This window comes from Cygnus olor (assembly GCF_009769625.2).
Source record: "Cygnus olor isolate bCygOlo1 chromosome Z unlocalized genomic scaffold, bCygOlo1.pri.v2 SUPER_ZK, whole genome shotgun sequence".
Classification (NCBI taxonomy): Eukaryota; Metazoa; Chordata; class Aves; order Anseriformes; family Anatidae; genus Cygnus; species Cygnus olor.
In genome coordinates, this window is record NW_024429062.1 from 46,858 (window position 1) to 70,710 (window position 23,853).

At 38.0% G+C, this 23,853-nt stretch overlaps 1 protein-coding gene across 1 annotated transcript in view; it reads left to right on the forward strand.

The window, feature by feature from the left end:
* Nucleotides 1-249: 249 nt before the first annotated feature.
* LOC121062878 (long-chain fatty acid transport protein 6-like) overlaps nt 250-23,853 on the forward strand; it is a 50,227-nt gene continuing 26,623 nt past the window's right edge. Inside the window, exons 1-4 of the mRNA XM_040543164.1 lie at nt 250-1,335; nt 10,360-10,566; nt 12,871-13,029; nt 13,498-13,622. Coding sequence (XP_040399098.1) covers nt 822-1,335; nt 10,360-10,566; nt 12,871-13,029; nt 13,498-13,622 — 1,005 coding nt within the window. The 5' untranslated portion in view covers nt 250-821. The remainder of the gene's footprint in view (nt 1,336-10,359; nt 10,567-12,870; nt 13,030-13,497; nt 13,623-23,853) is intronic.

Here is a 23,853-nt window from a genome sequence, read left to right on the forward strand (position 1 = left end):
TGGACCAACCCCGCGTTTCCAGGTGGACTGAACTTGGTGGGAGTCATGCACATTCTTTCTGGACCACGGCTAGCTGTGCTGGTCTCTTCAGCCTAAAATTGCTCCCAGAGCCCAGTCAGGGCATGAGACAGGGCAGGCCTGGCCCTCCCTGCTGTCAACCCCCATGATCTCGCCGGACTCCCCGTCAGGGAGCCGAGCCCGAGGGACCAACGGCGGTAACCGACATCTTGGGGCAGAACGGCCCCGCGACGGCCACCTGCGCAGCTCACGGCGCCCGCCACCCTCCCCACACCCCCGGCCCTCGCTCGGCCACCACCGCCTTGCGCAGGCACCGTCCCCACGGGCTGCCGCCGCCGGGGGTGGAGAGAGGCGTCAGAGCCAGCAGCTTCCCGCCTTATGCAAGCTGCTCAGGGAGCGGCCGCCCCCGCCTCGCCGGCAGCGCAGCGCGGCCCCGGCAGCCCCGAGCTGGGGGCGGGAGGGCCGGAGGGGGCCGTTCTCTCCCCTGCCCAGCCCTGCTTGCCCTCACGTCACCCAGAGGGGCGTGCCGTTCCGCAGGTGCGGGGCTGGTCGCGGCGGGCGGGTGGCGGAGAGCGCGGCCGAGCCGGGGCTGAGGCGGGCGGCTCGTGGCAGCCGGCGGCTGGCCGGGTCCCCCCGCGCTGCTGTTGCCCGGTGGGGGTGTTGTTGCGGGCTGCAGGCGCCCCTCTCTGTAGGAAGAGAGTCAGGGGAAAGCCTCGACCCCTTTCGGGGTCTCCTGTCAGGCTCCGCTCCCTGCCAGGCGGCTCCCTGCGTGCCGACTCCGTGCGTCGAGCCGTTGTGGGGAAATGCGTGTCTGGGACAGCCTTTCTCCATTCCCAATGCTGCCCTCCTGGGTTCCGGGCATTGCCGCTGGGATTGCCTCCTTGCACCTCATCCAGAAACTCCTCTTCCCCTACTTCTGGGCTGACCTGAGATACTTGCTGAAAGTACTGATGTATGGGCTGAAAGTGGAGATTTACAGGCTGCGAGGGAAGATTGTCACAGTCCTGGACAAGTTTGTGAAGCTGGCTGAGGAGCATCCCCACAAGCCGTTCCTCATCTATGAAGGGAAGGTGCACACCTACTGGGATGTGGACAGGCGGAGTAACAGGGTAGCGCAGGTCTTCCTTCACCATGGTGCTCTGAAAAAGGGTGACACAGTGGCCTTGCTGATGGGCAACGAGCCCGACTTCATCCATGTGTGGTTTGGACTGGCCAAGCTGGGCTGCGTGGTGGCTTTCCTCAACTTCAATGTCCGCTCCAGATCTCTCCTGCACTGTCTCAGTAGCTGTGAGCCCAAGATACTGATTGTGGGAGCAGGTAGAGTATACAGTTGCTTTGCACATCCAAAGCTTTAAATGTCACATCTCCCCTGCGTATGTGTCTTCAGCTCCTACACTGAAAACCAAATTTTCAGATGTTCACAGAAAGAAAGAGATCTAGGACTAGAAGGGACTTCAAGAGAGTATAAAGCTTAAGCCAGTTAGACAGAGTCAAGTATATCCATGCTTTGGGAACATTGTTTTAACCTGCTCTTAAAAGTATACATTGCAGGGAAGTTTGCAACGTCTAAGCGTAGCCTGTCCAAGTGTTTAATTACTTCAAGAGTTGCCAAATGTGTGTCAGAAAAGGTTAAAATGAGCTATTAAGAATAATTTTCAATTCCTTTTTAAATAGTCAATTTTTATCTTATCCAAGTCATGAACTTTCTTTTTCTGTTCCATAGTTGTAGTGATCAAATCCACTATGATCTAGAAGGTCAAAGCTACACACTATACGTATTCTGCTGTACCACTATACACAGAGGTGTAATTGTTTTCCAGGGATTAAAATTGGGAGTTTTATTTTATAGATGCAGAAGATAGATTTGCAATAACCAACTTAGTGTTGGCATCAGACTGTAGAAGAAACTGCCGTGTTTGAATAGGTGATAACAATGTTTTATGTAAGTTTCCAATGTACTACGTTATTTATTACCAGCTTCAAAAGAATTTAAAATCTTTACGTAGATATATTGTGCATTTTATATTGCAATTGAGCTTCAGTTATATAGATGTATAATCCAAAGCCAGAGATATAAAACCTAAACTTGGTCTGCTTAGCACCTCAGCATTTGTGATCAACTGCAAGTGAACCTACAATTGCTAAAAAAAAATCACACAGTACCTTGACTTTTTGGTTAGAGGAAGATATTTCAAAATGTGAGTGTTGTCCTCTCTCTCTAAAATTATTATTTCAAGTGTAGTATGCCTTATTTCTAGTTCACAGCTTCTTTTCCTGTCACGAAGTTTGTGGATTTTTGCATCAGTGACACCTAACTGGTGGGATTTCCTTCTGTCTGCTCTGTGCAGCTGCTGCAAAAAATATGCTTTAACAATTTTGTTTAATATTTTTCCCTTGCATATTTTTCAATTCAAATTGTCTAATTCCAGTTGTTTATGCCGTGGTAGTTTAAGAATAATAGAGTGCTTGGTAATTAAAATGAGCCAATTTAAATATAATCCCAGAGCAAATGATGAAAATGTTTCTGAACTGGCAGTTTTTAATTTTGCCGTCTTAATTAAAAAAAAAATAAAAATCATTTAACACACCGTCTTTGAATATGTGCTTTTGAGTGCAATTGAGGAATCAAATTAATGTTAAGGCATTTCTTGATCATCAACTGTGGTTGAAGAGAACTTTGGATCAAAACTTGTATATAGAGGTCATCTTATTAAAATGAGAGGTTAAATAATGAATGAGAAAAGCATATGGAAATCAGGAACAGGATCTGTGTTGCTCCACTCTTAATCTAATATCAGCAGCTTCTAGTTGTAGTGACTATGTTGAACTAACTTGTTTTAAGAGTCTGGCCATCTCAGCTCACAGGGGAAAAGCTTCATGTGAACATGTAGTACCAACACGCTAGTCTCTGAGTTGGTCTTTTACGTGTTGGTGAACTTTATTCATGGGTTTCAGTCTGTGCATTAAGATCCTCAGTTCCTCGAGCCTACAAGGCATCACAGTATTCTTCAGGATTTGGAGGCTCTATTTGTCCGTCTCTGTGAAAGAACTGATAATTCTGTTTTGTCCTTGTTCGTTGGCCATGTCATATAATAAAGGAGCCTCTCCAAAGGGGTCTAAGTTTTGCAGTTGAAGGCTCATGTGCTGTTTAGTGGCTGTGAGGACTAACTCACATCACTTGAAACAGAAGCACGGTATTATACATCTTTATTGCACATAACATTTCCCCCCAATGTTTATAAAAATTGCAGGGCAGTATTTCACACTGAGGTTACACAGTCAATTAGATACATTATCAGAGGTGTATTAACATTTTTTCACCTGGTGTTTGTGTTTCAAGGGTTTCTGCCTTAACTGTAGGCATGACCTGAGCTTTCCTTGTGTGTTTTGCTGTTGTAGCACTTTTTTCCACTAAATTGGACATTCTTTAGCAAAGAATATACACTAAAAACATTTAACCAGTGGTCCAATATCTATCATTGTCATAGTTAGGGTCATGTTTGGCAAATAAGGATTTTTTTTATTTATTTTATTATTAGGCATTAGTTTACAAAGGTATTATTTCTGGATAGAGAAAATTCTGATTTTCAGCTGTATGCATGCTTTGCACCTTCCACAAACAAATCTAGGCTTGACTCAGCAACTCCATTGAAACAGTTACAAAGCTATCTTTTCAAGACTTCAGATGACCTTTAATCTAGTTTGTATACTGCAGCGCAGCAGAAATCGTCCCCTTACAATTTGGTCATTAACTGTCTGTGCTCAGCAAGACCAAATTTGCTCTTGAAATTCTTGTCTGTAATGGCACATTAAGTCTGGAACATGCATTTAAATCCACTTAAGATTTAATTTGTGTTGAAGGGGACCTTCCACCTTCTGCTGATATCTGGAACAGTTCCCACAGATAATTGTTTATTGCTAAATCTTCTCTGTTCAGAATATGTTGGTGTCTCTGTGTGCAACAATTGCATTTGAATTCTTTTTTTTAGTGCATTGTGTACTTTTTTCAAAAATGTTTTAGATTTTTATGAATGTGATACCCCTATCCAAACAGGCTGGATACTGTTTATGTTACATTTTCTTCCATACCTTCCATGCTTGCAAAATCTATCCCATTTTGTGGACTTTGTACTCTTCAGCTGTCTTTTTTGTCTGCATATTTTTCAGAGGATGTGATTTGGTAACACAGTTCAATTAGTATAGTATTGTCTTTCCTTCAGCACTTGCAGTCAGGTCTTGTTCAGTTCTGACAATTCTCTGATATTTTGAATGCTTTTTCTAACTGCAGATTGGAGTATTCTAGTAATACTTAAATTTTGGGATTTGGTTTTGACTTAGGTATTCTACAACCTCTCTGCAACTGAAACTTTGATTCTTCAGCCTCTGATATGTTATACAAGCTCCAGAATTTCTCCTTTTGTTGGTTTCTTGTATGAAATGATTATCTCTAAAAGGCTGAATTTTTAATATGATAACAATGTTCTTGTAGTTCATTTAGCATAATCTAGTATCTTGGTTCCTTCCTTCTCATTCAAACACCGGCTGTAAAAGAAAGAGAGATTCTCTGGTTTGCCAATATTTACACCCTGTTTTCCTTCCTAGAATTTCCATTTGTCTTTGTAGTAAATAATGAGTTTTTGCTTTAACTACTTTCACTTGTCCGCTGTGATTTCAGAGCATTTCAGTTGCTTTGGGATTTTTAGCTTTTACTTTAATTTCTTGTGTAACACTCTCAGTATTCCATCCCCAGAAACTCTCTATCACCACTCCCATTCTGGGGAATGTTTTTTGTAAGAGATTCAAAAGTTGGAGTTTGAAACTGCCTTTTTAATAAAACAGTTTTCTAATGTGCAAGCAAATAAGGAACTTGTGAAGGAGAAAAAGGAAGCTGTATGCCTTCTCTTTGTAAAACTGCTAGTATTAGTTTAGCAGGAATCTGACCTGCTTATAAGGTGCTTATCTGTACTACATTTATTACCAGATTCTGCTGCCGTTATTCCTTTAAAAAAATGCTGGGATAAACAGAGGAGTAAGATACTGTTTTGTGTTACCTTTTAAGGCCCTATGGCCTTTTTAGGGACTATCTCTATTCATTAGAGGCGTAGTTGACCAAGGAACTACATTTTACCTTTAGGACAAAAGCTGTGTAGAAGTAATACATTCATAATCTAGTGACTCAGTATAAAGGTACAAATGGAATTTGTTAGTGCATTTAAAGTGTGTTATAAACAGAAGAGTTCAGATCTTAGTAGGACATCCCTGATTGCCATCATGACTTCTGATTCAAGGATTCAGCTGTGAAAGGATTGCATTAGGAAGCTCCAGGAGATTGGTTTACAACAGTCCTGATAGCAAAAGTTGTTCAGAGTACATTCAGAGTACATGCTGTGTGGATACGCATGGGCAGCCTGCTTTTGGTGACTGTGCTGAGGCAAAACCGTGACTGTTTTGGACCAAGATGACCTCCAACAGTTGTTCCTTTCCAACCTCATCCATTCTGTGATTCTGCCATTCTCACAGCTGTGCAAGGTATAGCATTTTCTTGGCCAGGGTTCTGTACTCTTTAGGCATCAGCAGTGCTTTCTGCTGCTGGTGAGTGTAATCTGAACTTTTTGTCGTTTGAGCTCAGAAACAGGGTTTATTGCTGACAGGTGTAAAGTTCAGACAGATGTGTGTCTACATCCTGGAGAAAGGGATTTAGGAAAATATTCTTGGTATTTGTGAATTACGATCATGTGGTATATACAAATAGCAGCGTCATCTCTCGGATGTTAGTCGTCGGGTAAAAAAGGAATAGATTTTGTCAAAACCTTCATCTTTTCTTAAGTTTGGAAAACCTAAACATCCAGATAAAGGAAATCATAGACCTGCAGAAGACACTCTTACCTACTCCATTTGACACTGTATGTTTGATCACTTGTTTTCTTTCAGTCTGTGTCTCTAAGACAGTGTTTGATGAGAAAACAGTGCCCGCTGTGATTCCCAAACTGGTTTCTGCTGTACTGCTTTTACTGCCTTCGGTGACAGTTTGAGATTCCAGCACTGATGCTGATCCGCAGCTGAAATGAGATTTCTGTTATTATTGCTTACTGAGAATAGACCCTGAGTGTAAGGAGTCATTTAGGGATTAGGCACAGGTAACTAATGTTTCTGATGCCAGGCAGTGTGGGAAACAGTTTGGACTTGCCATGGCTTATGGAGCATATCATCCAGGGTGCACATCAAATTTGTGTAAGAACCATTTCATACAGCTTGCTCTCTGAGTAACTTTTTTGTTCAGTCCAACTAGATCTCATAACCTGGTTTATTCCTTTCATCAGTGTAGGACTTGTCTGTTTGCCAATAGGTCACATTGTTTCTATGCTAGAAATTAATATAACAAACCCTTTGTGCAACTTGAAGCCTAGGACACTAGGTTAAAACCAAAACCTATTTTACTTGTTTTCTCAAAAGATGTAACTTACTTGTGTATTCATGTGAATTTAATGTAACACAGATTCAAAAACTTTCTTTTAAACAATAAGTTTCTATAGAAGCAAGAGAAAAAAATGTTTGGAGAAGCATATTAATTTTGACAAAATAATAGATTTTTTTTCAGTGGAAGCCAAATAGTTAGCAAATGGGGAATATTCACGTATAAAATATGTAAACAGCACACACAGAACTTCTGACTACATTGATAAACGTTAGATAAATATTCATGTCCTCCAAAACAAATAAACCAAAACCTGAGTATAATTTCATAGTTTAAAGAGTCAACAAGTACTTGAGAGAAACCACAAGTTTAAATAGCTTTACTATTTACTATTTTTTGCTATTATTTACTATTTATGATTTACTATTATTGCTTTACTATATGGTTGAGTACACATACCAGGTACCTCTAAAAATAATTGAACTGTAGTTCCTCCAAGAGGGCTATTTATTCCTGACACATGGACAAGATTATTTGTAAAGACCAATGAGCTCTACACAACATCTGGCACAGAAGTTTTTTGTTCACGGAACAAAACATTAGTTGACTATCATCAGAATTATTCTTTGGAAATATATTAGTACAACTGAGAGTTATCTGCAAACGCTCCATGCTCATGCCTGTTCCAGAAGTAATTTTAAGTTTCTGGCACTTTGAGAACAGCTGTTTTAAATTACTTTTTCTTCTTTGGGAAATGACTTATTGTTCTCTGCTATCTAGCTAGAAACTTCTTTCAAGATAACATATCATTACAAACTGTTCACATATTGTTCCGAGTACTAGATTCCTTAGCACAAAAGAAAAATGTATTGTATATTTTACTCATAGAACGAGTGTTCAATAGTGGTTAGAAAAAAAAATAGTAAGGCCTTATACAACAAAAAAAGCCTTAGGTTATATGAGTGTGTGTTTAGAGAAACAGTAAACAGTATGCATGCTTAATTTGAAGATTGATCTTAATTATTTACCGTAAAAATGTTTCAATCTACTAAAAGGGAGTTATGTCCTCCTGTCATTCTTGAATCTTAACTGATTATGCCTGTACAGTTGAAATCAGTAGTTGCTATTTTCCTTCCTTCAAAGAAACAAATGAAGAGAGGAAAAAATGAAATAGAAGAGAGAAATCTTCTTCTTTTTGATAAACTTGCAGTTCATGTTACTCAAACACTTAGAGAAGTGGGTGCACATCTTACCTAGCATTTATGAATACTAAAGAAGTATGAAGAAATTCACAAATATTTCTGTTGTGCAGTTCTGAACAAAAACGTCTTCTGTAGAGAAAACAACAGCTGGCCAGTATTACACCTTCATCTTTATCACTTTAAAAAACATGGAAGGCAAAACAATTTAAGGCAATGCAAGGAGTAAAGAATCTAGCTCTGGAAAATAAGGAAATTCAGTAATGGCTTCTTTGGTATCTGCAGTACTTTAAAGGTGATATTGTTGTGGGTTTTTTTGTTTGTTTGGTTGGTTGTTTTTTGTTTGTTTGTTTTCAGGACTTTTGCAAGAGGATAGTTTGTAATTCAACAATATGTAAACTTTCATTTACAATTACAGTTCAGTTACACAGGAAAATTTTGCTTGATAACTTTTATTGCACCTTTTTTCTCGATATTTGTACATCATGCTGATTATTTAGTAAGGTCTCTACACAGGACAGCCATCTGAGTCTGGCATGCAGGATTGCTGTAAGTTAGAGAAACCACAAAATCCTTGGCATTAATAATTAACAATCCTTAACAATCCTTAACATCTTTGCTGGCACTGTGGTTAGTGCCAATGCATTAACAAACAGGGGCAGAGGACGTGATATACTTTTACTATTTTTGAGAAGAGAAATTGAGCTCCAGCAACTTCAAACACACATTTCTCTTGCTAGATTCTCAGCCTAACTTGTACCTACACAAACTATTAGTATATTTACAAGACATTTAAGAGGAAGACAAAAATCACAATTGGAAGCTACTTAGTATATAGTTATTCTGGCACACTTGGTTTATTAACAGCTGTTTTTCATGAGAAATATTACTGTTATATTGTAATACTTATGACTAGAAAAACGTGCCCTAATTGTACAATGTGACAGCAAAGCAGAATTACTGATGAGTGAACCTGGATTTTCAGTGCATCAGGTTTCCTGCAGTTGACATTATTGTCCTTAACATGACTTTATTTGTTCTATTGCTATGTGTAGTAAGTGAAAGGGGACTATACTCTGGTGGTTCAAACAAGAGGCTTTTAGATTTTCATAATTATTATTATAGGTCATTTCTTCCTGAAATCATTCTGCAGGGTAAGCAAGTTAGGACACCAAAATTTTTGTGTCACACTCCATCAGAACGTTTTCTAAACATTCACAAAATATACAGAACTTGTCCTCTGGCTTCAGGTTTGTAAGACATACACACAGTCAGGGACAGTAGACTATGTCTCTGTTATGGTAACAGAGATTAGTATGTCATTCACTAAAACATATACAGCAGTCTGTCACTAGCAAAAATTTTTTTGAAGGATTAAAAATCTTGCATTAATATGGTGCACAGTATATGCAAGTGAGTTCTATTAACAATACCCATATTTAGTATTTTCAAAATGAGCTTGGGTTTGACATTAGGAGTTCAAATGCTGGCTCTTGCAGAGCCTCATTATGAGGTTCTGGGTGAGTCATTTCAACTTTGTTTGTTTACTCATTTATAAAAAATGAGATAATAACATACATTTATACCCACAGGGGTATTTACAAGATTAATTGCTTAGGCTGAGATCCAGCAAAGCACTTAAGTGTAAACGTTTCTTTAAGTATATGAATGATTCTATTGAAAGCAATATGACTATTCCTATTCTTGAGAATTTTGCTGGATTAGTACTTTAATGCCTGTCCAGTGTTCTGTGAAAGTGACAGATTGTAAAAATACTTAAAAAGATAAATACCAAATGTATTACTTACGAACCGGCCTATATTTATGTATTTTTTTCTTCTTTTTGTTTAACCTAGGTCTCTCTCTCTGTTACTATTCTGCTTAAATGAACAAAATAGATCTTATTTACACTACTGTTCTTCTTTTATAACAGTGAGTTTGTATTTATATTCAGGTAAAAGCTAATGGAATGAATTCCTTTTAGTGAATGAATGTTTGGTTATAAGAAAAAAAAAATCATTTGATATACCTAAAATCCCATTCAGATAAAAATGCTGATATCTGAAACAATCACAGAAAGAGCCACATGATTTTTCAGAAGTGTATGAATAAGCCACAGGTCTGTTTCATATTTCTATTCACTGAAATTCAGGTGTCCATACACATGATACAGGTGTACGGACACCTGAATCATGTACTGGTACACATGATATATGATACTTTTTTTTTTTCAAGTCAGTCATTTCTGTGCTAATGAAAAAACAGTGCTTGATGAACAATTGCTGTTGATGGCATCCAAGGAAACCTGAATTATATTGCTAGATGTGTATATATTTACCCTGCATCTTTAACAGATTTCTTCATCTTTAATTTGAAGCTTAACAACACTTCATTCTGATTTTAGCAATAACAAAGGGTTACCCAAAATGCAGTGGGAATCAGGAACTAGTAAACAAGGCTCAGCGTTTTGCCTTGAGGACAAGGTGACAATTATACCTTGTGGAGTCAGAGAGTCAGCAGTACTTTTACCACCTTATATCCAGTTTTCAGTGAATATCCATTCCAGCTCATCATTATTTTACTGTATTATGTATTTACATTCATAGAGGTAAATGCAATTCCTCTTTCTATTACAGAAATTAAAATTTTTGGAAGAAACATGCCTTACTTGCGTTTAGTTTTGTGAAGATATAATGTAAGTAACATTATTTTGTGTTAATTTTTAAGATTTGCTTGGGACATTAGAAGAAATTCTTCCTAATCTGCAAAAGGACATTAGTGTTTGGATAATGACCAAAGACTCCACTTTTCCAAGTGTGTATACACTTTTAGACAAAATGGAGGCTGTTTCTGAAGACCCTGTTCCGGTTAATCGACGTTCTGCCAATAACCTCAAGTCTTCTGTTTTATACATATTTACTTCAGGAACAACAGGTACTGGTCAGCTAAAGAGGCAATATTTTCCTAAAGCATTCATCTAGAAACCTGATTTTCTGACACTCTAGTCTGTTTGTTAATCTTTTCATAATTGAATATCATATTTCATATCATTTTGGTAGGAAATAAGCACACCTTATAGTTGACTGTTTATATTCAATATTTTATGTGCTTTTTTTTTTTTTTTTTCTTGTCAGGTTGTACAAATACTATGAGATGAGCTTTACCACCTCTTACTACTTAACTGTTGAGGTGTTTATAAAATGTTTTGCTTATTCTATGGGTTTACAACAGTAATAAGTGCTGTTTTGTGATAACATGCCAAAGTACAGCTAACATAGCTAACATTTTAACCATAACTTTAAAAAACAATCTTAAAACTAGCGAATTGACATTTACTTTTTCTTCATTGAGTTAAGTTCTATGCAGGTCACTGTAGTGACAGAAAATAGGATTAAGTTACTAGCCTTTAAGTTTAGAAGCAGATGGTACCAGTCCTCTAGCAGCTAAGGAGCTAAGACTTAAAAAAAAAAAAAAAAAAATACAACTGATCAGTGACATGAAAAGCAGCATGATGTTGGTAAGATAAGCAGATTGGCTTTCTTGTTCAGCCACAGGAAGGATTAAAATGAAGATTCATGTTATGGCTTGTTTCCTCAATATAAATAATTATTAAAATTATTTGCTTCTAATTCTTGGGGAAAATTTAGAAACTAAAAGTTATAGTCTAGAATAATATATATATATATATATACACACACACACACACACACACATATACATATATATAAAGCTATTAATATTGTCCAGATGTCAGGTGTGTTTGAAATACTACTAATATAACTGAATGCTTATATATATTGCATTTGTTTACATCTCTTTTTTTTTTTTTTTCATACTATGTAATTAGAAGAATAAGATTCACTCAGCTTGAGAAGTGTGGGAAGACTAGTTCTGGTCTAAAGTAATTCAGCATTTTCACATTTTTGATAATGCAAGAGCATAGTGTTTAGTATAAAATTAATGATGGATAAACTTATTTGAAAGAAAGTATTACCTTGCATGGTCTGTAGTCAGCTCTTTGTGTTGAAACCCGCTAGGGAAAATATAGGGCAGAATTAAAAAACCGAAGACTCTCCAGCATCACAAAATCATGGAATAGCTGAGGTTGGAAGAGATCTTTGGAGGTTCGAACCTCCTGCTCCCCCCTGCTCAAGCAGGGACACCCAGAGCAGGTTGTCCAGGACCATGTCCAGGCAGCTTTTGAAGATCTCCATGGAGGGAGACACCAGAGCCGCTCTGAGCAACCTATTCCAGTGGAATTCCTTCTTGCTTGAAGTTGTTCCTTGACAACATAGGCTTAATGCATTTTCTCTTCAGTGTTTCTCTTCAGCGTGAGTTTTGGAATTGGTTTGAAGTATAGCTAGAATCTCCAGAGATTACACTTCCAGTTAACAGCTTCAGTTAATCTTCAGAGTAACAGTAGCTTTATTAGAATAGGTGACAAAACTTCCTGCTCCATTACACTTTTTGAAATTTTAATAGTTCTTACTGTTCATCAGCAGGACTAAATCTGAAGCTTTTGAATGAATTTAAGAACACATATCAAACAAGAACGCATTAAAATACACACTCAAAATAGTAAGTACCAGGGTAGAAGCCCAATGAACTCCTGTGTGAGTCTTCGTGTTCCTGAACAGAAATTCTGTGCTGAACCTGAAGAATCTCATACAGAAGAATATAACTTGAATGGACTCTTAACATCTTTTGCTGGATTATGTTAAATTCTACATAGTCTTCATAGTGTTCTAAAAGACTAGATAGACTTAGATGAACATGTTTTTAGATAAGCATCCACTGCTTGGTCTGCCTGGTACAGATCCTGTACTTAGCTCTTAACTATGTTGCAGTCACTTTGGCTCCTGCTTGAATGATGTTGCTATATGTTAAAAGAAGTACATATGGATAATGAATGTTTTTAACCCTTTTTTGGTTCTGTGTAATTTGATAGTGTGTTAGCTGTGGAGTTTCTTCATGTTTCTTCCTATTTGAACAGATTTACATCAGAATAATAACACAAGAGATTACAAACTGGCTCTTGCATGTCTATGTGTACAGAAACAAACATACAATACTGTATTAAACATTCAGTTGTCTATTTAACTAAATAGTTGTCTGAAAAAATTATCTATATTTGGTATTGATTATGTTACAATTATAGAGACTGTGGGAAAAAAAAGAAAAGAAAAAAAGGCTTCTCATGAAGGGGGGCTTTATGCAAATTTTTTGTTTTTATTACAGGTCTTCCAAAGGCCGCAGTCATCAGTCACATGCAGGTTCTTAAAGGAGCTGCTGGACTGTGGGCTTTTGGTGCTACTGCAGAAGACATCATTTATATCACCCTGCCTCTTTATCACAGTGCAGCGTCTCTCCTTGGCATCGGTGGATGCATCGAATTAGGTAGGACTCATTTCATTTAATTGTATTTTTAACAGAATATTAATTATTATAAAAATGTATTAAAACACATTTAGGCTCTCTGCCATTAGGGAAACTGCAAATTAACGAATATTCTTTTCTGAATAGCTTTATGTTTCTGAATTTTGGGGGATGTGGAAGAGTGTTGTAATAGCAAAGGATCTCTTTTACTTTCTTTTTTTTTACTGTTGTTGTTGTATTGGAGAAGAATTATTACAGTTACTTGTGTAAAAGGTGTTCTTACTTTTTTATTTGGGTAAAAAGGAACTTAGGGATGTATATTTTGACAGTGTGTATAGCACGTTAGTGTGTGTACAGACTAAGTATCGTACTCTGGTATAGAATTAAATGTATTTTGGTGAACTTAAAAAGACTGCTAAATACAAATACAGCTAGCTAAGCTGCCACATAGAGAAATGCTTCTTTTCCCATTTTACTGTTTCCATAAAGGGGCAACCTGTGTCTTAAGAAAGAAGTTCTCAGCTAGTCAGTTCTGGAATGACTGCAAAAAGTACAATGTCACTGTCATCCAGTACATTGGAGAACTTTGCCGTTACCTTTGCAGCCAACCAGTGGTAAGTAGAACCAAGATGATGGCTATCTGTAAGTTACCTGTACATTTGTTGTTCTTACTGTGGTTATGTTAAGAGAGAAGTACTGTATTGTACTATAGCGAGCCTGTTTCTCTGCCCTTCATCTTATGTGAGGTTCCTCAAGTATTTGGTGGTCTGTAGACTGTAAAAAAATAAAAAAATAAAAAAAAATTAAAAAAGATTTGAATTGTAAAAAAAAATAAATTATAAAAAAAATAAAGTAAATTGTAAAAAATTAAAGTGTTAGAGAAAAGATTCAGATATCAAGTGAATCAAAGTCATTTGGTGAAGAAATATTGTTAAAGTTTCACTAACTAATGTCAGAAAACCATTATTACTGTTAAATGTCCTTTTAGAATTTTCAAAACTTTGTTTCTTGGAATATAAGTGTATGAGAAGTCTAAAGTCTTGTAGGTTATGTTTTAACACTGCTTTGACTTGTGGGATTTGCTTATATTTAGACCATATGGACCATATTTTATAATTTTTAAGTGATTTGGTTAGGAAAGATGCCTTTGTTCCAGTTAGAAAGCTATTCCAGACAACAAAGCAAGTTTTGTTAAAATGACATTCTTCCCTGAAACTGTGTAAGCCCTAACTTGAGCATACTTCTTTTCCCTTGGCAGTCAGCAGTGTGATGTTCTATCTACAGGGTATCAAATACTAAGCGTGCTGAACCTGTTATAAAAACCACGTACAGCTGACTCAGATTAATTGAATTAACTCTTGGTCTGGCTTTTTCTGTGGTATGTTCCTAGAGCTACCCGTTGGTTAAGAGAATCCAAAATATTTAGGCTAAATTAAATGCCTAAAATTTGTTGGAATTAATTCAAAATGTAATATAGAATAATATAGACAGAATGGATCAAGCATATAACCTGTTGCATAGCAAGCCCAATTGACTTTCTATCTTCAAGTGTTTGTTCTCAATGTGTCAAAATGAATATGAAACAAGCATTCATAGTCCCGTATAAACTAAAATTCATCTTGCTAATGCTGGTAACTGTTCCATCCATTTATAAGCTGCAGGTTATCCTATTGTGTTTCAATAATACATGTTAAATCTTTCATTGTAGATTACCTTACCAGTAAAACATGTTAATAAATGTTTTCAAACAGTTAATTATGATCATAAACAGCTTTTATTTTGAATAATACATAAAAATAAATAACTGCTGGAGAGTACCTATATTGTATTAAGCATAAAGAGTAATATCTTCTTTTAATTTAACAAAATGATTAGGAGAGTGCAAAGAAGATGATGGATTTTTTTTTCCTCCTGAAAATTTTCAGGAGTATATTTAACTAATGTAGAGTTAGGCTCATATGTCCTACATCCCTATCCATGCATGCCTCAGCAAAGAAAATATAATTGTATTAAAGACGGCATGGCTGAGGTCCCAGTAATCACCAGTGGCCGTGGACAGAGAAAAGTTAAAGACTACGAAGAAAATCAGAACATTTGAAAGGCCCAGCTTTTTAAATAGGATTTCTTTCTTCGTTGTATGCCAACGTGATTTCCCCAAAGACATCCCCCTTCTCTTTAATACTTTCTAACTTTTGCTGTGTTTGCAGACTCAGATATTAATTGTTCCTCTTTTCTGTCCTTTAGAAACTGTTCTCCGTACAGTTGAGCATGGAATTTTGTGTTATTAATTTTATCTGGTTCAGTGTCTTAGAGCAACAATGATAGATTAATGTACTTCATTTCTAAACAAAGTCAGTGCTCGAGCGAGTCCAGAGAAAGGGCAACGAAGCTGGTGAGGGGTCTGGAGAACAAGTCTTATGAGGAGCGGCTGAGGGAGCTGGGATTGTTCAGCCTGGAGAAGAGGAGGCTCAGGGGCGACCTTATCGCTCTCTATAGGTACCTTAAAGGAGGCTGTAGCAAGGTGGGGGTTGGTCTATTCTCCCACGTGCCTGGTGACAGGACGGGGGGGAATGGGCTAAAGTTGTGCCAGGGGAGGTTTAGGTTGGATATTAGGAAGAACTTCTTTACCTAAAGGGTTGTTCGGCATTGGAATGGGCTGCCCAGGGAAGTGGTTGTGTCACCATCCCTGGAGGTCTTTAAAAGACATTTAGATGTAGAGCTTAGTGATATGGTTTAGCGGAGGACTTGTTAGTGTTAGGTCAGAGGTTGGACTCGGTGATCTTGGAGGTCTCTTCCAACCTAGATGATTCTGTGATTCTGTAAATCCTTCCAAAGCCATCAAAAAGTTAAAGGAGTTTTGCAAATAAAGACAGTTATACCATCATTAAATAGTCATTCTATTTGTTAATTTATGTGAGTACTTTCCAAGAGCTGGCATATCTAAACTCTTTTCTCTGTGAGGCTACTTTTTGTTTTTCTTTTCTGACTAAAGAGAAATCCAATAGTCCTTCTCAAGAAAAAAAAAAAAAATATATATATATATATATATATAAAATGAATGAATTTGATATCTAGTTAGATTGTATTTGAACAGTAGTAACTATTTCTCATGTTTGAACCGGAAGAGAAACGTGTTCACACATGTAAGTGGAAGGATTCTAAGTATGTTGTGCAATCCGTCATTATTTTTCAAGCTAGTGAAATAATTTGCCAAGTTACTTTCTCTCATTAAGTTTCATCAGCTTAAAAGTGGTATATATACTGGCAGCACGAAAAAGGTCTGGCTAATACAAGTTCTAAACTTCTGTGAAGTTACTATGTAGACAGTGTTCTCAAGGTTCAAATACTCTAAAGCCCTTATAATAAGCATGTATTAAAACCATAACAATTCTACTAACTGCTTCTTTTTTTTTCTTTAATACTAAATTTGAAATAAATGGTGTGTTTCTACAGTTGGAGGCCACAGTTCTCTGATGCTTCTTATTTCATAGATTTTGAAATGAACATTTGTCAAGTCTTTGTGGTAGCATCAAGACTTTTAGGTTAGCTTTCCTTATGGGTTCTGTCTTGTTTGATCTTTCTGCCTCTCACTCACATCTGCAACAGCTCTTGAAAACTTCTTGCAGTGGAATTCTTCTGAAACCTGTTCTGCATCAAGTTTGTTTTAGTAACTTGTTGACTGGAAAGACCACTTATTAGAAAAGTAAGTCCTTTTTTTCCTCTAAGTACAAGCACAAGGTCATGCACTGTGCGATGCTTTTAGTTTTTTCTGGGCTCCTAAATAAGTGAGTAATCCTTGTGCCTGCCCACCTCTAAATGTCTGCTCTCTTTTGATCGTAGTGAAGGTACAACAGCCAGTACCAATGATTACTAGCTATCAGTAGCTAGAAAATGGATCCTGCTCTAAAATGGCTAGTAAAGGTATTCAGCAAATTAATAACTTAGTCTTGCTGGCTGACATTGCTCAAAGTCTCTAGTTACAGTGCTCTAAAAATATGAGAAGTACAGCTCAGTGTAGCTCCCTATTTCCTCTTTAGACAAAGGCCTTGGATCCTACTAATCCGTGGATGTATTTTCACTAGGGGGTTTCAACAAAATTTGTTTCTAATTTGAAGTGAGGAGTTACATATAACAGGTCATGAAGCTTTTGGAAAGATAGGAGTGGAAATGTAGCATCTCTTTCATGCTTTTCTATAAGGGTGTCTGGAATCCTGCAATGGTTTACAAATATAGGTTAGAAATCAGTCTTCTTGATCATTATGTCCTGTTTCCAACTGTCACAACCTGTCAGATATTATGACATTAATTATTTGATATACAATCCTTTGCATGAACTTGGTAAGCTCTCTATTAAAGGTGGAGTTCACCTCTACTTGTATTCAAAGTCTGTTTCACAGTTCAATAAACCATTGCTTCAAAATCTTCTTAAGTATCAATCCTGTTTTATCTCCATTTGGTATGGAGCTGGTATTATTCTTTGGCACCAGTAACATTTCCTGTTTCCTTGGAGTTACCTCAAACATGTAAGATTGTGTATATCAGCTTTCAGACTTAATTTTGTTAAGCTGAAGCGAGCCAATCTCTTTACTAGAACCAGTTTGGCCAAGGTTTTCTTTGGATAGGATTAAGCTCTGAAGTGACTTTAGCAAAGATGCTTAAGGATTTATTTTATTAAAACTCTTCTGTATTAGAACAATAGTAATTTAAAAGGAGAAAACAAGGAAGTTCACACTGCTGGTATCAGCAAACAGAGTGAACACATTTCCCTGCTGTTGACTCAGGTGCTGTGGGAAGGGGTATAAGGGCAGGTATGTTGGATAACAGTGTGTCCCACCTGGAAACAGGTTTCTCTGAAGGAAGAAAATTTGATTGAGTAAGGTAGAGAATGAAAAATGAGTCAGCAGGCACAGTTTTGTTCAATTTACGTTCAGTACTACAAATTGTGTTTTGTCTTGTCATTAACATGTGGAGTGTACACCCTCATTCTTACAGCCTTTGCTCAGGTAATTGTAGAGGGCAATGAGGTCTTGTTTCAGCCCCATTTTTTTCTACAGAGGAAACAGCCCCAGTAGGAGTTTCCACTGGGAACAGGGAGTTTCCTTAGCTGCTCCTCATATGTCTTGTTTTCTAGTCCTTTCACCAGTTTCATTGCACTTTTCTAAATGTGTTCCAGCAACTCAGTATCCTCTTCTGGTGAGGGCCCCAAAATTGAAATAGTATTGTTCAGTATGTGAAGTGGGGTCTCATCAGTGCAGTGTACAAGGGAGTAATGACTTTGCTAGTCCTGCTGGCCACACCATTTCTGATGTCCTGATAGCAGAGCCTTGAAATCACATTCATAGTTTTGCAAAGGGAAGCTCATATTCACAGAATACTTCAGAGTGAAAAAAAAATAAATAAAAAGTTCTGTGCATACTTTAATTCTCTGAACTGACCTTTGGAAAGTTTTGTGTAATTTGTTTTGACATTTGGGCTCCTAGGGCAATCACTAAAAATACAATGATCTACTTTGTATCACTGGGTGAAACACAGACAAAAGTGACTTTTTTTATTGGTAGATATTTTCTAAGGAAATAAAAGTACAGCTAAAGAAAACATTCCCCACTAGAAGAGACAAAGAATCAATACCACTAGAATCTAATGTTATTAGATCATCAGGAGATTTATTAATGAAAGTGTGGTGAGAGTGAGGTATACTGCAATAGTAAACAACTGATTCCTGAGCTGGAAAGTTGTACGCTGTTGCTAAATTTTCCTGTTCCCTTCTTTTAGTGCATCTGTTTAAGACAGATGTAAAAAAAGTAAAACTTACTTTTGTTTTTAAATTTGGCTATGTTTGTTACTCAAAAAATCTAGCTGAAGTTTGTAATGAAGTATTTCTGCAAGGTGAATTGAAGCATATGTCTTGAAAAAAAATATTGCATTTGTCAATTTAATGGCAATAAGATATCTCTCATTTCATAGTGTTCCTAATATCTACCTGATGCCCCCTTTTTTACAGGGCTAATGGGTCAACAGATAACCGTTGAATGTACTGACATCCACATTCCTGTAAATACATGAATGTAAATCCTGTATGGCCTGTCCATATTTTGTATTTAACAGATTTTTGCATGTCTCAGGCCCTGATACTGCTTTTAGGTTCATCAATGCCACAATAAAGGAACACTTCACACCTTCTTTACTTGAATTTGCCTTTGCTTCTCTCCGCTTAGCTTTTCCTGCTGTGTAAATGGTAAAAGTAAGACAATGAACCTTTTTTCTTGGATTCCTTTAATGAAACTGCTAAGTACGTTTTTATATAGCTGCAGTCATGAGTTCATCCCACACCTGATTAATATAGTGTTGATGGCCCTTTAAAAGACTTTTATTCTTTTTATCAGTGACTTAATCACGCAAATAGTCCACATAGTTTACAAAGAACACTTAAAGAGGAAAGACTGGCAGATTAAGAATCCCAGCTATGTGGTATTTAGTATAATAAGGCAGATCTTGACTTGTCAATTAATTACTGTACAAATGAAACAAGTACACAGAATGGAGGAATAGTGTGTCAAAAACTGATTCATAATGTATGCAAGTATTTCCTATATGGTTCAAAGATTTTGGCTGAATGCACTGAATAAAAGTCCAGGTATAAGGTATGAACAGTGCTTTCTTATTAATGCTTTAGAAAGACATTGAAAAAAAAATTCACTTTTACTGTTATAAATAGGTAGGTAGAGACTGAATCCCCATTTTGTTTCAAAATCATTCAATAATGAAAGAAAATCACAGTGCAGGAAAATAAATAGTTTTAAAACACTTGAAAAGGTATTCTAACATTGTTATTCTAAAATCATTTACAAATACTGTCTTCAGAATCATCCAGACAGAACTATTAATCACACTGAGAAACACAAAACATGAACAAATTTTCAGAGGACACAAATTGTTTGAACTATCTATGATTGCGAGTCTGGGCAAGGTGCTGAGCCCTTCCTAACTCAGGTATTGTGAGGAAATTTAGGTCTTAGTGAAGGAGGTGTTAACTAGGTACTCCACTGTTGCAGTAGACTATGAATATGGATGCAGACAACTACAGCATACCAGCAGCTGCACAGTAGCAAGCTGACTTGCTGCAGCTTTTTCAGATGACAGGGATAGCAGTTTATCTTCCAGCAAAGATGTGTACTAAGTGACTCTTTGAAATCCCTCCTAGTCCTATACCTCTAGGTTCTGTAGCGATGGGAAACTAGTTGATGAAATGCCATGTGAATACAGCAGAAATTCAAAACATGACTGTTTGGTGCTATAGGCTGTTGGCATATGTTCCTGCATATTTAGTTTATTTAGATTTTCATATGTATAGAACACTGTGCATTGCTTAGCCGTGCTTTTAACACTTGTTGGAATTATCATCCCTTTTCCTTCCCTTCTCTTATTTATTACATTTTATTTACTGCATAGGTATCTGCCATGGTGCCAGTGGGTATCTCTGTTCCTGTCAGATTTGGAGCATGGCAATGAGCTGGACAATAATACAGATGATAAATACTTACAGATCGAATCACGAAAATGGTGTCAATATAGCTAAATCCATTTCATTTACTGTGGCTCACTTTCTGTTGAAAGTTAGTTATATGTAAAGCTGATTAATGTCATATAGTAGTTATACATAAAGTCTAGGTAAAAATGTTAAAATTAACTCTGTGAATTTACTTGCATTTAAAACTACAGTGAATTACACTGTTTAAAATTTCCCTCATTTATAATGTTCATACTTATTAAACATCTACGGGAAGATAAATTACGTACAGTTTTTATTCTTGCAGTTGAAGGACTATCAAAAGGTATGCCAGTTTTAATGATTTTTCCCCAGAAAGCCCTGCAATACCCTTCAAGTAGTATCTGTCATAAGTGAGACCACGCAATTTTCTGGTCTATCAAAAATATTTTATTAATTAAGTAAGCAGGCACAAGCAAAACAGCGCTGGGTGGCCAGGGAGTCTCCGCTCCGCAACGGCACACAACTTTCCTTTTTTTGCATCGCTGTTTTATAGCATCCAAGTTCCTGTTGAATCTCTTGAGGCTGCGCAGTCCGTTGTTGGGGGGTCATCGCTCCTCTCTCAGTGTTCATGCGTTATGCTCGTGCTCAGGAAAGGGGGTAGTGAAGCGATGCCTTGCGATCACAGAGTCTTTATTTCATCAAGGATGTTTGCCCAGCACCCCCTTCCCCACTATCTACTTTCTTAATCCTCCCCCTTAACAAGGCCATAAATTGTGAAACCTTATCTTCTCGGTATATTCTCTGCATTCCTTTTAGAGACAATGAACAAACACCCGCTAATTTATCACAATCCCTCCTTTTTCTTTTTCTAACAAATTTTGTTCATTGAATTTCTGAAGCACTAGTTTGCTCAACATTAAGGTTTCTGTGTCATCTTCCTCTTGTTCAAGAGATTCATATTTGATGCGTATAAGCATAAGGTGAGCTGCCTCTAATCGGCTTTTTACAATCGCGATTACTCGATTAAATATGCATGGTCCAAAAGTTAATGCTAATATAAGCAGCAGCAAAGGTCCTGTTAAAGTCGATAGTAGTGTGGTAAGCCAAGGTGAGTAATTAAACCAGGATTCGTACCAATTCTGGCGGGCTTCATTTTCCCTTTTTCGTTTTTCCAACCCTTCTCTCAATTTGGTCATTGTGTCCCTCACTACTCCAGTGTGATCAGCATATACACAACACTCCTCTCGTAGGGCTGCACACAATCCTCCTTGCTGTAGGAAAATCAGATCTAATCCTCTACGATTTTGTAATACTACTTCAGATAAGGATCGCACAGATTTCTCTAAAGCTGATATAGATTGCTCGATACGGGCCAAATCCTCATCTACAGCAATGCGTAGAGAAGTAAATTCTTGGCTTTGTTTTACCAGAGAGGTAATTCCAGTTCCGGCTCCTGCAGCCCCCAGAATCATCAGAGTGGCTAAAGTAACAGCCGTAATAGGCTCTCTCCTCCTTAAGTGATTTTTTGCCATAGCATGTTGGATGTACATATACTCCTCAGAATGGTAAAGAATCCTAGGTATAATTACTACCTGTACACAAAAATCATGTGAAAAGTTAAACAATTGTAAAGATAGACATGGTGTTACCCCTAAAGACGAACATACCCATCTAGTGTTCTTTGCAGGAATTAACCAGTTATGTGACTGATACCCATTTTCAGTAATATTACATAAATCCTTTTTCCCTTTTGGAATTGTCCCTACACATCTACCTTTTCCCGTAACCTGAGTTAGCGTTATCCCAACCTCCTGTCCCCAGCTACATTTGTAGGGACTAGTTTCATTCGAATACTCAATGGTCCCCATATCCCCTATTGCTTCGTAGTACGGAGGCCTAATAATAACACATAGCCAACACCCTCTTGTTACGTCCGGGTTGGTTTGATTAAGCACTTGGAAACTAGCATTTATGACTTTCCACATGCCACTTATAGGGGCAACCATATCTCCCTCTGTAACACTAGGGAATTGGGTCAGACAGGATGTTGTTTCGGTCACACTCATGCTTTTGCTAGATTGTGTGGGGTGGGGCACCGTATAAAGTGGTCCCAAACTTCGGTTGGACCCCACGGGTCGCGGTGCCTCTGGTAGCCTATTTTTCTTAATTAGAATAAATCCTCCTCTGTCGCCCCCATGCTCATAATATCGTATTCCCCAAGTTCTTCCAAAAATCCATCCCTGATCCATAGGGTTAGTTACATTTATCCATAAAAATGTGCAATTTCCCCCAACGAGGGGAGCCCCACGAATCCCCCTTGCTACTCTGCGGTTTATACAGCCCTTAGGTCCAAATTGGACAGCTAAATATTTGTCTTTTTCCCCACCTGGATTCCATGCTGAGGCAATAGTCTCACATCCCCAGGAAGTGCAAAAATACTGAGCTGGGGCATTACAGTAACCTTTTCCTGGATGGGAGGCTGGACAAAGATAGAAATCTGATCGATTATTGCACGGTTCTACGGTTGTTATTTTGCAAAGGTCTGTCTTAAAACTGGGGGCACCAGCCGTAATGATTTGTTGTACCATAGTGGTGTCTTCCCCTCTTATCAGACTCCACTGGAAAGGCTGGTGTGGGTGGTGTTGAGTCGCTATCCAGGAGGTGATCACTGCGAAGACCCCTAAATACCAATAGGAATGGCCGAGACCCATTTTTCCCCACTAATTCACTCCTCTGCCTTGCTCGTCAGTTGGGTTGCAACCAACTACGAGGTCTTAGTTCTTCTCGGCAGCAGTAGTGTTCTTCAGGGGAGGGTCTTTGCCTTAACCCACAATACTTATCGGGTCCGTCGCAAGGTGAGCTTCAGATCATCAGTTCCCGGAGTAACCTCCCACTTTTCATCGCGGATGGGTCCCTTAATGCGGCTGGCGTGTGTCCATCTCTTTTCCGCAGTTCGAACAGCAGTTTCTGTAGTGAGCAGAACAACATAGGGACCTTCCCATTGTGGTGTCAGTGAAACTTCTTTCCATGTCTTTACCAGGACTTTATCTCCCGGTCGTATTTTATGTATTGTCATGTCCAGCGGGGGACGCTGTGCAACTAGGCCCTTTTTCTGCAGTTCCTTGCGCCTATTCATTAATTGTATTAGATAGGGTTTTAATTGGGCATCTTGCAAATGGGGGTGATCAGGGGATACTTCCAAATCATAAGGCATGCCATGCAGCATTTCAAAGGGCGAGATTCCCAGATCGGTCCTGGGTTGGGTGCGTATATTTAGCAAAGCTAGTGGCAAGCATTTTATCCAGGAAGCCTTTGTTTCTAGCATCAGCTTAGTCAGTTGCCTTTTAATTTCCCCA